This window comes from Nyctereutes procyonoides, unplaced genomic scaffold, assembly GCF_905146905.1.
Source record: "Nyctereutes procyonoides isolate TBG_1078 unplaced genomic scaffold, NYPRO_anot_genome, whole genome shotgun sequence".
Taxonomy (NCBI): Eukaryota; Metazoa; Chordata; class Mammalia; order Carnivora; family Canidae; genus Nyctereutes; species Nyctereutes procyonoides.
The window spans coordinates 3578721-3593597 of record NW_026575118.1 but is presented as its reverse complement, the minus strand read 5'-3'; the positions used below and the strand labels follow the sequence as shown (position 1 = coordinate 3593597).

The 14877-nt window shown below is 51.0% G+C and overlaps 2 protein-coding genes across 3 annotated transcripts in view; both read right to left on the bottom strand.

Moving 5' to 3' along the window:
- Window positions 1-681: 681 nt before the first annotated feature.
- On the bottom strand, window positions 682-8549 carry LOC129515509 (cytochrome P450 26C1). Its single transcript, XM_055334388.1, has 6 exons — window positions 8346-8549; window positions 7583-7807; window positions 6803-7078; window positions 5279-5434; window positions 3080-3409; window positions 682-1059 (listed from the first exon to the last, which is right to left on the bottom strand). The coding sequence occupies exons 1-6, from the start codon at window positions 8547-8549 to the stop codon at window positions 682-684; spliced, it is 1569 nt and encodes a 522-aa protein (XP_055190363.1).
- A 1642-nt stretch (window positions 8550-10191) lies between these two features.
- The window catches only part of EXOC6 (exocyst complex component 6), a 205465-nt gene continuing 200779 nt past the window's right edge, over window positions 10192-14877 (bottom strand). For both annotated transcript variants that reach the window (XM_055334426.1, XM_055334428.1), the window contains 2 exons: window positions 12835-12947; window positions 10192-11480 (listed from right to left, as the gene is read on the bottom strand). In XM_055334426.1, coding sequence (XP_055190401.1) covers window positions 11348-11480; window positions 12835-12947 — 246 coding nt within the window. In that variant the 3' untranslated portion in view covers window positions 10192-11347. The remainder of the gene's footprint in view (window positions 11481-12834; window positions 12948-14877) is intronic.

Here is a 14877-nt window from a genome sequence, read left to right as displayed (position 1 = left end):
CTGCCTGAGGGCCTTCCGCTGGGCACCTTCTTGGTGTGTCTTACTACAGCCCAAAGCCAGGCCTGAGATGCGCTTCCTCCCAAGGGTTACAGGTCCAGCCGCGTTTGCTGGGTCTCTGGCACAGTCCAATTCTCCCTGCCACCCCCAAGATCCAGGCAACCGTAAGGCGAGGCCCCGCATCTCCTAGTGAAGATCTCTTCACTTCTTCCCTGCTGGCATCTGGTAATCCTGGGTTAGCAGACATGTTGGGTTAAGAAAGTTGGGTAGGAGAGCTCTTAGAATGTGCCAGATGCCAGTCTAGGTACCTACAGTTTCCCTCCCCTACACCCCAGGTCTATGCACTTGCTGAGCCCTCAGAGCTTGGGGCTTGCTTTGTCAGACCTGTACTGAGTCCTCCACATAGAAGAGCCTGGGACAGGCTTGAAAGGTTAGGCTCACGACCTTTCTTTCCCCAGGGCGCAGAGCGCAGGAGGCACCTTCTCACCGACCTCGGCACCTCTCCCGGGCGCCGAGGCTCAGGCGCGCGCTTCTCCTCTCTCAAAGTCTGGCACGGAGCTGCAATGGGCGACCGTTTGTTGAAGGAGTGAGCGAGCGCCCGAGCCTGCACTATGAAACGGCAGCTGGGCGGCGCTGCTAGCGCGCCGCTGCCACTGGCCGAGTTCTGTTCCGAAGCGCAGCGGGTCAGAGGTGTAGCCCATCCCGCGCCGCCGAAGGTGCGAGCGGGTGGAAAAAGAGCTGCAGCCCGTCCTCCGGATGCACGATGGGTACGGTCTGCATGGCGGGGAAGGCAGGCGTGGCCAGTTCCCAGCGCGCCGTGCGCACCAGCTCCACCGCCAGCAGCTGGAGCACAGCCTGTGCCAGCTCCTGGCCGAGACAGCTGCGCGCTCCGCCGCCGAAGGGGATGTAATGGAAGCGGCCCGAGGCGCCCCGCGCATCCTCCCCAGCCGCGCCGAAGCGCTCGGGGTCGAAGCCCTCTGGCGGGCTGCGGTACACCGCGGCCGTCTCGTGCGTGTCCCGGATGCTATACATCACGCTCCAGCCCTTGGGGATCTGGTAACCCTGCAGGGAAGTGAGGGGACCCGCCTGAATAAGAGGCGCTTGGAATCGAGTTCTGAATCGACCCTCCACCCCAGGTCTGCAGGAACCAATGTCTAACCCCGAAGCTAGGAGAACGCTCTGCGTTCCAATGTCAGCTCCTTCTCCCGTGAGCTGTGTGGCCTTAGGTTGGATACTCAGTCTCTCTGAGCCTGTTTCTTATTTGATAAAATAAGAACAAAAATGCCCTTTTTGTTGTTTGGAGACTAGAATAACAATCTGACATATATATCAATGATCACTAAATGTTATCTGTTGTTTATGTTTCAGTGTTTGGTCTTTGTTTTTTTTTTTTCTTGTGACATTAGATCCAGAGAACTAAGTTCTACTTTCGCACCTTCTCTCTGCCTGGGCGGGAACAACACAAATGATAGGGACCCTCATTCCTCTATGGTCAGCTCAATTAGAAAGCTCTTCTTTGCACTGAACTGAAAACTCTCTAACACCCCCCCCCCCCACCATCCATTAACTGTACCATAATATTCAGGTCTGGTGGCCACACTTCAAGAAGATGCAAATGGGAATTAAACCCAGGCATCTTTAAAATGTTGAAAGGCAGCCTTCATGCTTCCTCTACCCACCTTCAGCTTTTTCAACTATTCTACTTTTTAATGTGTCTTCCATCCTCCCCCCATCCCACCCTACCCTATCCTCCACTATTCTCTTTCCTTCCACTATCCTCCTTCCCTAGCCTAAACAAGAGCTCTTCCACACTCACTTTCCCTCTTTCACCTCTCTAGGCCTCATTTTTCCCATCTGTAAACTGGAGGATGGCTTCCCCTCTACTCCCCCTGGTGGAACTGTACTCCCCTTCCTCTGTTTCCCTTAGACTGTAGAATGAAGTTTGAATTTCAAGATGCAGCATCCAAGACACTTCTAAACACCTCACTAATTCACCCACCTCTGCCTGGGTGGTCCCCTCTCTGCTGGTGTGCTGTCCCCATCCTAACACTTGACTGCTCCATGTCAAATGTCAGCACCCAAAATGTTTTGGTGTTATTCCAGACTAACTAACAACCACCATCTTCCTCACACCAGTTTGGGATGAAGTTATCCTCTTGACCTCCATTCTCTCCACAAAGAACTCCTCCCCTGCAGAATCCCAGTAGCTACAGTGCAATGGACCCCTGGTATGCAATGCCCCACAGATGTTCAGGGACTGTTTAAAGTAAGGCTCAAGGAAGGAGGTACCCAATCCAATCTCTGTCTGCAGGGACAACCATTCAGGCAAACACCCTGGGTTTGGAAAACTAGGCTCCACTCTGATGCTGCCACTGTGCCTTGCAACCCTGGCACCACCTGACTGACAGGGCTCAAAGGGACCAAGACCACTTTCAGAAAACAAACTGAGGCCCAGAGTGAAGAAGGAATTGCCCAAAGTCCCAGAGAGATGGAACCAGGCATGGGTTTCTTGAGCTTGTGAGGCAGTAGGGAAGTGGGTATGGGACACAGTGGGGAGGAGGGGCTCTCCTTGTTCCCCACCCACACTCATTGGCTAAGGGGGGGGGGCCGTACTGCCCGGAGAAAAGTATGTTTTTCTTCTAAAACTGGGTCCTAGGGGCGCCTGGGTGGCTTAGTCGATTAAACGTCTGGCTTCGGCTCAGGGTCCTCGGATCCAGTCCCCCCTCAGGCTCCCTGCTTCGTGGGTTGCCTGGCTGTCTCTCTCTCTCAAAAAAAAAAAAAAAATATATATATATATATATATATATATAAACTCGGTTCTAATTGAGGGGACTGATCCTTGCCACGGAAGAAAACCTGTTCCTCGCCTTGGCTCGCCAGGTGTGGATTCCAACCGTGCATCCATCCATCCGAGCCAGTGGGACCTGGCTCGGCTAATTTTCTGGGCGGAAAGCGGAGGCTCGGGGCGGAGGCGAGGGCGGGGGGCGGGGGGGGGGGGGAGGAGAGGCGACCTCCCGGGCCCAATCCCTCCGGCCCCGCCCCGCGACAGGTGGCGGGGGGCGGGGCAGGCGCGCGCACTTACGTCGAGCTCGAAGGTGCGCAGCGCCGTGCGGTAGCCCCCGGACACCGGCGGCAGGAGGCGCAGCACCTCCTTGACCACGCAGTCGAGGTAGCGCAGGCGGCCCAGCGCCGCGAGGCTGAGGTCGGGCTCGCAGCCGCAGTCTGGCCGGGGCCCCGCACCGCCCCCCGCGGCCCCCGGCGCGCAGCCGCACGCGCGCCCCAGTCCCTGCGCCGCCAGCTCCTGCCGGATCTTGGCGACGGCCGCCGGGTGCTGCAGTAGCAGCAGGACGAGGGACGTGCTGGCACTGGCCGTGGTGAGGAAGGCGGCGAAGAGGAGCTCCACGGCGGTCTCCTGCAAGACAGCCGGGACGGCGCTGAGTCTGCGGCAGCGGGCCCTGGCCGCAAGGCCTCCCGCCCGGCCCCGTGGCTGGGGAGCAAAGGGCCCAAATCTACCGTTACGCAAAAGCCAGAGGGCGGCTCTGTGCGCGGGCCGGGAGTCGATGGAATCCCAAGCGTGCAGTTTCAGAAAGCCACATACAGGAATGACCAAAACCAGGATCTATCCCCTTGCTTTGGAAGGGCTCCCAGAGACAGCGCTAGGAATTTATTCTGTGTGCTGTTCTTAGGGTTTTAAGTGTATTAAGTCCTTTGATTCTGTGACACACAATTAACTGCCTTCGTTTTACAGGGGTGGAAACTGAGGCTCTGAGAGGTGTTCAGGGTAGTCCCAAGCACTGGGGCTCGGGAGTCCCGTGCTCTTAACCACCCAGTGGTGCTGCCTGCATCCTCTGCTGGGCGTTGTGACAGTGAACTGGGTTGGAGGTGGGAGGGCGGAGGAAAGCCTCTGCAGCAGGAGTGGGGCCTCCGTGGAGCAGAGGAGGCATCGTGGCTTCCTCCTCCTGCTTAGTGGAGTGGCCCAGTGAGTATTAAACCTCTTCCAGGTCTGCACTGTCCAAGAAGGACAGAGAAGGGGCCTAGTGGCTTCAACCTCCAAGCCCCAGCCTCACCCTCACTGCCTCCCTCTGTCTTGCCAGCTCCTGGTGGCCCGCACGATTTGTGTTCATGCATTGATTTGTCTGATCATAGAATGAATGTGTACCCCCGCCCTCCCCCACCTCAAGGGCAAGGGCTGTGTTTTGGTCTCTGCTATATCCTCAGTCCCAGCATAGAGCCTGATGCCAGGCAGACACATCATAACGTCTCTGGAATGAATGACCTGGTCCAAGGCTAACCGCCTGCCCTGCACATGGGAGGCCCAACACCCTTCCTGGCTAGGCCTAATCTGCCTGGCCTGCCCCTGAGGCCCAGACCAGAACTAAAGATGCCTGATTTAGGGGAGTGCGGTCATCTGCCCACCAGCCCTGTCAAGCACTCTCTTTTCACAGGGGAGGGCTCTCCCAGGACTCATGAGCCCACTTGCTCATCTACTTCTAACCATCTGAATACCTCCAGATCTCATGACTCAAGAATCTGAATCAAGATTATTAGCCCCATACTCAAAGAAGAAACTTAAGGCTGAACCCTACCCTTCATGGCTCTTGAAAAGTGGGAAATTAAGGCCCAGAGAAAGGCTGGGAGTTCTTTTGGAAGGGTTGGGGTGTTCCCATTTCTAACTTTCCCCTGCACCCCCAACCTCTCTGCTCCTTTCTGCATTCTCCAACAGCTCTTAGGGGCCACTCCAAAGCTTCTCTCCTTACTTCCACTGCCTGTGCTCTACACATACCTGGAAAGGGGCTCTAATTCTCAGGGGAGACCTCCTGTTGGCAAAACAGGTTAAAGGTGCCAGGTGACAAGGTGGCTTATGGAAGGAGAATGTCGATTTTGGGAAGAAGAGGGAGCTTCAAGGAGGATGTGTAGTTTGACCCTGAACCCTAGGGTTTGTAGAGAAAAGGAATAGAGAGGCCTTCATATGGGGTGGTGGTGGTGGTGGGGGAGCAGCAGAGGAAAAGGTGTGAAGTGACAGAGAAGGGGGTGGGGAAAGCAGAGCTGTTTATGGCCAGAACCTGGAAGCAAGGGCCACTCTTACAGAGGTGGATGGTGACTGGCCCAAGGCCACAGAGCTAGTGGCTATGGCTGAGCCATGACTGGAACCCATGGCTCCTCTTTCCCCCTCTCCTGAGGAGTGCCTATGGCCAAATAGGACCCCAAGGAGGGCAGAATGCAGCATGTGTATGGGGACCTGCTAGGAATGAGAAAGAAGTAGAACCTTCCCACTGCCTACCTTGAGCTCCTGCACTGAGAGCTCATGGCCCAGCTCCCTAGTGCTGTGGATTATCATGTCGAGGGCGTCACCCGGCTCTGCAACCTTGTCTTCATGAAGCTTCTCTGCAATTGCCTCCTCCAGGTACCGATGCAGCTGGTCTCGTGCCCGGATGCCCTGATGCATGGGGAGAGAAGGGAGGTGGGGCAGGAAGGCTGAGGGGGCCAGACCTGTACACCTACCCCGCCACATCCTCCTGGGGCTCTTCTGGCTTTGCTGAGATCCAGGTGTTAAGCTTCTCAACTTAGCTCCATGCCTGGCACGTAGTAGAGGCTCAGTGAATGCCCAAGAACTTATCCACGATCTCTACACATAGTTCTCTCTTGATTATCACATTTCAACCTTTGAGGCAAGGCAAAGAGTTACTGTCATCCTGAGAGGAGGATGCTGAGGGGTCAAGCAATTGCCCAGAGTCACAAACCTCTCAGTCCCCAGGCCTGGCACAGAGCCTAGTCAGGTGGAGGCAGCCCATTGCCCTTTCCCTGCACTAGACTCAGGCAGGGGCAGTGGGCACCAGAGTAGAGAGGAAGGAACATCTTGATGCATCCAGCAAAGCTCTGGCTTAGAGAACACTACTGGATGTTCTAAGCATTACCCTCTTTAAGCTGATAGCCAGGGGGTGGGGATTCGGGGAGCAAGCATAGCAAAAGCATCTGAGCCCTTGGGTTTTGAGAGCATAGGCGATCTGGCTGAAATCCTGCCTCTGCCCCTACTAACTGTGTGATCTTGGGGAAGTCACTTAATCTCTCTGAGCTTCAGCTTCTTCACCAATAGAAGAAGAAGAAGAACACTTTGCAGGTTGAGAGGATTAAATCAGAAAATATATTCAAGGCGATCAGCCTAAGGCATGCCCCTTTGTACATAACTATTATTTTTATTCAGGTGAGGAAAACCCAGGCATCGGTACAGTGAGAAGCCTCAGCTCACGGACAACGGAAAGGCAAACGCAGCCTCCTAGTTGCTCTCGGTCAAACGCAGCCGGTCCCGTCGCTCGGAAGTCTGAGGAAGCAGCGGTTCTTTGCTGGGGAAACGAACGCGCCCCGAGCCGCGGACGCGGAGCGGGAACACGCTCCTCTCCAACCCAGTCTAGGCCTGAGGAATGTCGCGGCGCTCGTGCGCCCATCAGTTGCGCAGCCATCCGGGCTTCCTGAGACGCGGCGGCGGCCAGGCCAAGGGGCGCCGCTCGGCTTGCCGCTGGGCTGACTGGTTGGGCGGCCGCCGCCGAGACTCGGGGTCGGAAGCCAGCGGCCGGCGGGTCCGGCGCGTATCCCCGCGGGCGCGGCCCAGAGAGGCTCTGCGGCCGCTCGGGTCACACCGCGAGTGAGGACAGAGGTCAGCCCCGCCGCCCGCCGCCCGCCGCCACGCCACACCACCTCCCCATCCAGGCCCCTGCCTCGGTCCCGCCGGGGAGGTGACGCAGAGGGCGAGCCGAGGGAGCCCCCGCTGGGATCCCCAGAGGAAGGTCTGAGGCCAGAACGCCAGTACCTTACGCAGGCCGCTGAAGGGGACGTCCAGGGGCAGCGAGAAGAGGTTCTCTACGAACTGCTCGAAAGTCCGGGCCAGCTCCGCACACTGCACCTCGTCCAGCCGTAGCCCCAGCAGGATGCGCGCAGCCATGCGGAAGGTGAGCGCCTTGGCGGCCTGGTAGACGGCAACCGGCCGGCGGGCCGCGCACCAGGAGCGCACCTCGCGCCGCAGCGCCCCTTGCAGGCGGGGCACCAAGCGCTGCAGAGCTGCACGGCTGAACACACGTGCCAGGACCTGTGGGGGGCCCGCGGCATGAGCGCTGGCCGCGGTCCGTTCGGCTTCCTCTGCTCAGCGATTCCAGAGGAGCCAGAAGGCCGATTTCGGTCCCTTTCTCCTCTTCCAAGGGGCCAGGACCTAAATGTGTTGGCTTTTGCTCCCGCCCGCCCGCCATTCCCTCTAGCTCTCTGATGTATACAGTCCCTCCCATCCACCCAGGCTCCAGATGCCACCTCCTCCAGGAAGCCGTCTCTGGTCCCTCTGAGTCTGATTTTCCACCACTCCGGTATCAGAATCACATAGAGAAGATCGGAGATGAAAGGCCCCTTGAGTCCCAGTCCTGACTTTATAAACCAAAGCGGGAAAAGGTAAGAGACTGGCTCAAAGCCACCACTGGTTAGCCTGGGGTCCCTGCCAGCTTCAAAGTGTGCCCCTAAAACCTAGCCCAGGCTGGCCCACAGCAGGTTCCCCGGGAACCGCATGCCTGACGTCCCAACGGCCCCTTCTTTGGTCTTGGCTCACCTTGCGCCGCCGCCGGTGCGGCTCGCCAACTGCGCCAAGCAGCGTGTGCGAGCCCAGTAGGATGTGAGCGCTCTGCGGCCACTGGCTGCGCACCAGGCGGTGCTCGCCCAGCAGGATGGTGCGCACGTTCTCGGCGCCGCTCACGCGGATCACCGGCCGGCCCAGCAGGTGCGTCTTGAACACTGTCCCATAGCGCTCCCGGCGGGAGCTGTGGAAGCGGGAGCCCTGCGAGCGAGGCGGAGCGAGGCTGGAGCCGCAGGGCCTCGGCCGGGGGTCTGGCCCAGGCCGCCCAACCGCCCCTCGCTACCAGCTCCCCGCTCCAGGCGGGCGCCTCACTCTTTACAAAACCGAATCTCAAATGGGCCCCGTGACTACCCAATGGAAATGTAGATGGCACTGGTCTGTTCCCATTGGTGAGGTGAGGAGACTGAGGCTCACAATGGGGACCTGGGCGCCCGAGGCCTCACGGCTGAGAAGTGCCCCCGATTCCCTATTCCGTGCTTGCAGGGTAGAGGGCGAATGTTCTTAGAACCCCTCTGTTCACCCTGGCGTTGTGTCGGGTCGTGTTCAGGTTGCGCTGGGGAGAACTCGGGCGCATACGGTCCCTTCAAGGGAGCAACTGAGCAAAGGCGAGGGCTGTGTATACTCCCTGGGACTCGGGCGACAGGATGAGGCCGGCTTGGAACCCTGGGAATGCTGTGAGTGGGGAGGGTCCGGTGGGAGCCAGGGAAGACGGGGCCATGCGGGGGTGCGAGCTACTCACCTGAACTAACCAGTGCAGCGTTTCGCCGAAGAAGGGCCAGCCCATGGAGCCCTTGGGCAGGGGCAGGGCGGAGGCCCGGTCGCGGCTCAGCGTCCAGCGGAGCGTCCAGAGGTGCTGGGCCAGGCTGAGCAGCAGGCCGGCGCACAGGAGAGCGGCGCCCGCTGCCCCCAGCACCGACAGGCAGCTGGGCCCCCAGGGGAACATGGCGAGCCTGCGGGGACCAGGCGGCGCCGGGGCGCAGGGGCCGCGAGAGCCGGGGCGCTGCCAGCGCCCAGGGCTCACCTGTTGGTCCGGGAAGGGCCCGGGGCTTGCGGGCCAAAACCGAGATTTAAAACCTCGGAAAAGGACTTCGCGCTAGGGGCAGAGTGGTAGTAGAAGGCGGCTGCGACCGCACGCACGCACGCCCTTAGGGAACGTGCCTTCCTCTAGTCCGACGGCTTCTGGGCCCAAATGCCAGCCCCTCGCTGGGGTGCCCGCTTCCTCGCCACCGCGGTCGCCGGCGTCCGCGGGTACCGCCCTCCTCCTCCCCGGGTCAGTCTCCTTTGATGGAGCGGAGGAGAGCTCGGAGAGGAGCAACTCTCCGGGGTTCAAACGTGCGCTGCCATCACCGGGGCCGGGGACCCCGCCCCACCTCCCTCTCTCCTCGGCCCACCCTGGGCACATTTATATAGATACTGGCTCCCTCCCTGTGGACCCATCCCGATTCACACGACGTGACGCGCCCATGCATATTTAAAGCGCTCGGAGCAGAGTAATGATTGGAGGCGGTGGGCAGCGGCGGGCTCACCCACGGGCTAGTGGGGAGTGGCAGCCGCGGGGCGCTCGGGCTGGGCTGGGGGCCGCGCCCCGCGCAGATCCCCGGGCGGGGCCTGCAGTTTCGCGCCAGAAGTTCCGTACGCCGCAGCTCCGCGGGTGGGCGAACCCGCGCCCCCGGCGTCCCCACCCTCGAGGCGGGGTACCCATCCTCTCTGGGCACGCAAACCTTGACGGGCTTGAGGTGGGCGGTGGGGAGCAGTCCCCTGGGCTCGGTTTCAGTTTCCCGAGAAACTGAGGTCTTCGATGGCGGCCTTGCCCGGGGTCGAGATTCTCCCACATCCCCACCCGCACTGCGCACCCGCTTCTAATCTACCGCCTCAGGACCCCTGCGAAAGTCGGTTGTGTCATTGCTGCCCGAAGCTTCGCTGAGACACGTAATCCCGCCAGCAGCGGGTGTCTCCGGGCGCCTTCCCGGCCTCCAGGGCCGAATTCACCGTCCCCTCCCACTCGGAAGGCCACTCCACCCCACCCCGTGCGGTCTCCCAAGGTGCTTCTCCGTTTGTGTCCGGTCCGAGCGCTCCAATCTCCCAGGGCATTGGCGTCCCGGTCCCCACAGGGCAACCCGAGAGTAGGCGGGGAGTGGCAGGGGGGTTAGATGTATTATGAAAGAAGGTGAATCTCACACCATCATGGCTACGAACCCACCGTGGTCTGCTTCAAGCAGTACAACAGCGGAGTGTCTCCGGATCTGGGGACGCCTGAGCCCAAGCCAGGGAGACGCCCTGAGTCCCTGCGGGGCTGGGGAAGGCACGCGAGGGACAGCCACATTCCAGTCTTCAAAAGAGCCAGCTGTTCACCACTCCTCTTCTAACTTCCAGATTTTACTGTGCCGGAAGAATTGCCATGTTTTCCATGTAGTATTTTTTAAAATGTGAAGTACTTGAAAGATTGAGATGGTGAAGAGAAAAAATGCTTATATCTTTGTTTTGGTGACACTATCCCCTATTCCAATAACCAGGGAATAAAAGTCTTTCTAAAGGAAGCAGTTGTTTTCAATAAGGAACCTCCGGATAAATTCAACAGCAATGCATTTTCTACAGCTTGTTCAACCTTTTTTAATGTTTCTTCACAAAATCAAGAAATGTACATATAATTCTTTACACTTATTTTACAGAGTCAAGTGTAAGTTTCTTACAGGCATAAATCCTGAAAATGCAAAAGGAATATTTAGCATAAATACAATGAAAAGAAAGTTGGGATCAGACTGGTATTTCCATTTGGACCACGGTAATCTACACAGAAGAAAATGTACATTCATTTTAGATTTTCCAGAGTTCATTTCGTTTGGCTTGTTTCCATACAAAAGATAGGTACTGACATCTGCTATCTGAATAAAGTAACCTGACCCCTGTAGAAACTTCTGTGTGTACAAACATATCTACCCTAGCACAAGCAGCACCTGAAGTGGTTTACCTCACTTCATTCCTTTCCTCTTTTAACTTGAACCAAACCAAACCAAATAAATCCTAGAATGGGGTCAGCTACAAATAATATGGTTAGAAATATTAACTCTGCTAACCAGAAACAACACTGCATTTTTAGAAAATCCAAACACCTTTTTATTTTTTTCATATTCAGAACCATTAAATTAAACCACCCAAGCAGAACAAATAATTCACATTCTTACTGAGTTAAATCAAGTTTGATTTCAGGGATCTTTAAAGATTTGCATATTTTCCTCTCAGAATCTGCAATATTGGAAAATTTAGTCTACTTAAATCATATTGAAATGAAAATAAAAATTAAGCCACAAAATGACAGTGAAATACTCCCATATCAGACATGATGGCATTTCAAAACTGGATAGTGATGAAAAAAAAAAAAAAACAACAGAAAAAACATTCAAGTCTAAATAGAAAAAAATACTTATATGTAGAGGCATATAAGGTTTTTCTAATGTGTTTAAAATCAGTTTCATATACAACTTTGACCTAATTTATATATTACATTTTGCCTTTTTTCCCTAAATGTGAAAAAGTTAATGTCACACTTTCCATATATAAAATAGTATCCAGTTATTTAAAAATCCATACAAATGATATTTTTGTTTCTTGTTTCATCTCTCATCAGTGTCTTTTTTTCTACTGCATTTTTAAATGCTGCAAACAAATTAAACTATCATGACCCGTGCTTGTTAGAGATCAATGTTGAATCACAGATTTGGTGTCACAGAGTGCAATCCAAGTCTATGTATGCTGGGACATCCCATTCACCAAACTTCTCAGCTGTTTCACGACTGTCTCTATCAACTTCTGCTTGTCTCGATCATTCTTCCTGAACTGAGCAAATATATTGTTCTTTTTGCTAGTATCCTTCATCCTAGGAATATATGTGAATGAAGAGGCTTGGTAAAAGGAATTAAAAGCTATGCTGTCACAAGTAAAATATCTTGGCATGCTCTGAATTATCTCATACTAATTCTTATGCTTGAAAAACATACTTCAAAGAATGTGGAGACTAATACAGAGAAAGTAATTACACAAAAAATTAGTAGCTTTATTTTACGCTCTATATCAAGTGGGTTTTTTTTTTTTTTGAAAGATTCTTTATTGATTTATTCATGAGACACACAGAGAGAGAGGCAGACAGACACAGGCAGAGGAACAAACAGGCTCCATGCTGGGAGCCAGACCTGGGACTTGATCCCAGGTCTCCAGGATCACACCCTGGGCCAAAGGCAGCGCTAAACCACAGAGCCACACAGAGCCACCCGGGCTGCCCCTCAAGTGGGGTTTTTGCATTAGTATGTAAGTCTAAAGTATGTTAAGTTTTCTAATATAATATTTTCTAGTATCATCCCACGAAGTATGCTAAAATACATACCCTCTATGGACTCTGCAAATCACATTCATAGCAAAACAAGGTGAAGGAAAAATAACATTAGAAAATCTAAAGCAGCATTTTTTTCTTTCTTTCTTTTTCTTTTCTTTTTTTTTTTTTTTTGTGGCCTCAGTAGTGTTTCATGGCATGGTAAAATAAATTTACATTTGTTTTATTTTATTTATTTTTAAAGATTTTACTTATTTATTCATGAGACACACAGAGAGATGAGAGAGAGAGAGAGAGAGAGAGAGATAGTCAGAGACACAGGCAGAGGGTGAAGCAGGCTCCATGCAGGGAGCCTGAAGTGGGACTTGATCCTGAGACTCCAGGATCACATCCCGGGCCAAAGGCAGGTGTTAAACCACTGAGCCACCCAGGGATCCCCAATTTACATTTATTTTAAACAGTTCCTTTTGTCCTCTCAAATCAAATACATGATAGATATTTTAAAATGTGGGAAAATAATAAACACTTTTAATTCAAAAATTGAAAATTTTAATAGTGATACCTGAAATGAAATATGATTAAAGTGAAAGGAAAACCTGCCACATCATGAGAGGGAAAAGTAACACCTAAACTTCTTTTTAATTGGACAAGATGCGTCAAAATTTTGTTCACAATATATTGCAATTATATTGCTGTTCAATATAAACAGCAATCTCATAAAACCACACTGACACTACACCAGGAAAGAGAAAGGGTTATGTTTTGGTCATTAAAATGGACTGAGCTTTTAAGCTCCATTTAGACATTTCTCTTTTGTTGAAAATCTCTAGTTGTTCAATCATCACTAAATCACAAAATGCTAAAATGTTATGTATGCAAAGAAGTCTTCAGGATATATACTCACTTCTCCAAAAGAGTAAGAGCTGTATTTGGATTCACCCGAAGGTACTTAGAAGCTGGCTGTCCATAATCAGCTAGATAAGTAGACCAATCCCAAACCATAAACAGGTCAAGGAGCTGAGGAAGATAGGGCAAAAAACGTTAAACCAACTTTTGACTATTTACCTATCATAGCTAATACATACAGTATATGCCATTCTTGGTCCACTCTAATATGACCTGCTTCTTAGATGAAACAAAATAAGGAATCCATTTTTAAAATTTTATTATTAACCATACTTTATAGCCAAAACAGCATATACTATATTTTTACTTTTGAAATTACTGAAATTGTCAAGGGTCGCTTTTCTAATAGAATACTTGATTGCATTCTCAAACGACTGTAAAATAATGAAAACACTATTAATAGAATTATATTAATACTTGTACTGATGTATATAGATTTAATCTTCATACATTATTCAGTTCATACTTCCATTTAATTAATAAGGGCTGGTGCTACTGCCTGTTTGAAGAATTTCAAAGAACTTAAATTGAACCTTTTTTCGTAGAGGTTAAGTATGTTTACCTTTCAAAGAAGCCGTTTGTACCTAGACTTTTCCCAAAGTAATTTAAAACAAAAGCTCAGATAATCTCAATTAAGTGCATTAAACAACCTCTGCTGGATTCTCCCTGGTGATAGATCTTCAGTAGTATTATGAAATGAGGGCTTCAGGACTCAGCCTGTTAACTCTAGGCAATCATTTTGTATAAACAAACAACAACAAAAAGAAGCCCTCTTGTATTCCGTAGTGTTTTAAAATTGACTATTTGCTTTTTAATCTCCAGTTAGAATTGTTGTCAAATATGGAAGTAATCTTTTAAAAGCAATGCCATGCCTAAACCAAAGCACCAAACTCCTTATCCAACTTTAAAACCCTAATCTCCTTTAAGCCATTTAAAACCAACTTCCTATCCCCATTTGAATTGTTTCAGAAAGCTAAATACTTTACTTACTACCTTCCTTCAGTTTTTAAATTCTTCTTTCTTCTTGTTTTAACTCACTTTATAAGTAAGGGGTATACTGGTTTTGCTTTCAATTGAAGGACACATTTGTATTTACTCATAGGATATGTGAGCCAATCTGTGGACTCTGGGAGGGACAAAACTTCAGGGGTGATTAAAACCTAAGGAAAGGTTACAAGAAACTACCTCTTTTTTAGGAAGGTAATGGATTGCCTGACTTTTTTCCCATCCAATATTAACAGAGCAATTAATAGAGCCGTTCCTGTAAAAGGGTGAAAATTCCATGATAAAAATATTAACTACTAATATTAAAAGCCCCTCTATTTTCTTTTGGACAACAGTCTAGGCTATATCAAAAGTTAAGATCTTGGTAAAGAAACTACACTGAAACAGTGCTAAAATAATATACTGTCTGAAAAAGAAAAGTTATTTGAAGTTTAAATTTATTTAATTTTTGACTGTTGTTTGGCGACAAGCAACTTTCACAAGGAGGGAAAAGCTAACTTTCACACACACTGATGGCTAAAATGAAAACCGGCATAACATCTCTGGAATGTGATTTTATAATACATGTTTAAGAACACAATAAAAATGGCCATTCCCGTGGATTTAGTAATTCTAGGAATTGAGCTTCAGGAAATAATAATAAAGGTAGAGAATAATGATACTAATCTCAAAAACATTAATTGTGTTATCAAAAAACTGAAGGGGGAAAAAACAAAAACCCTGAAAACATGCCAAATCTCATTATTGAGAAAATGGTAAAATAGTGAGGTATATCTATCTGTAAGGTGAATATCATGTACTTATTAGAACGGATGTTTATACAAAATTTTAAGTATCTTAGTAAGATGTTTCTGATAAATGTTCCTACTAAAATTACATAAACACTCATCAAAAAAGACTGGAGGAAAATTTTCGAGAATGTTAAGAATGGCTGTTATTTGTGTGGTGGGATTATGGGTAACTGTTACTGTCTTCTTCGTTTTCATAATATTCCACAAAGGTCACATATTAACTCTGGAATTAGAAATAAGGGTTA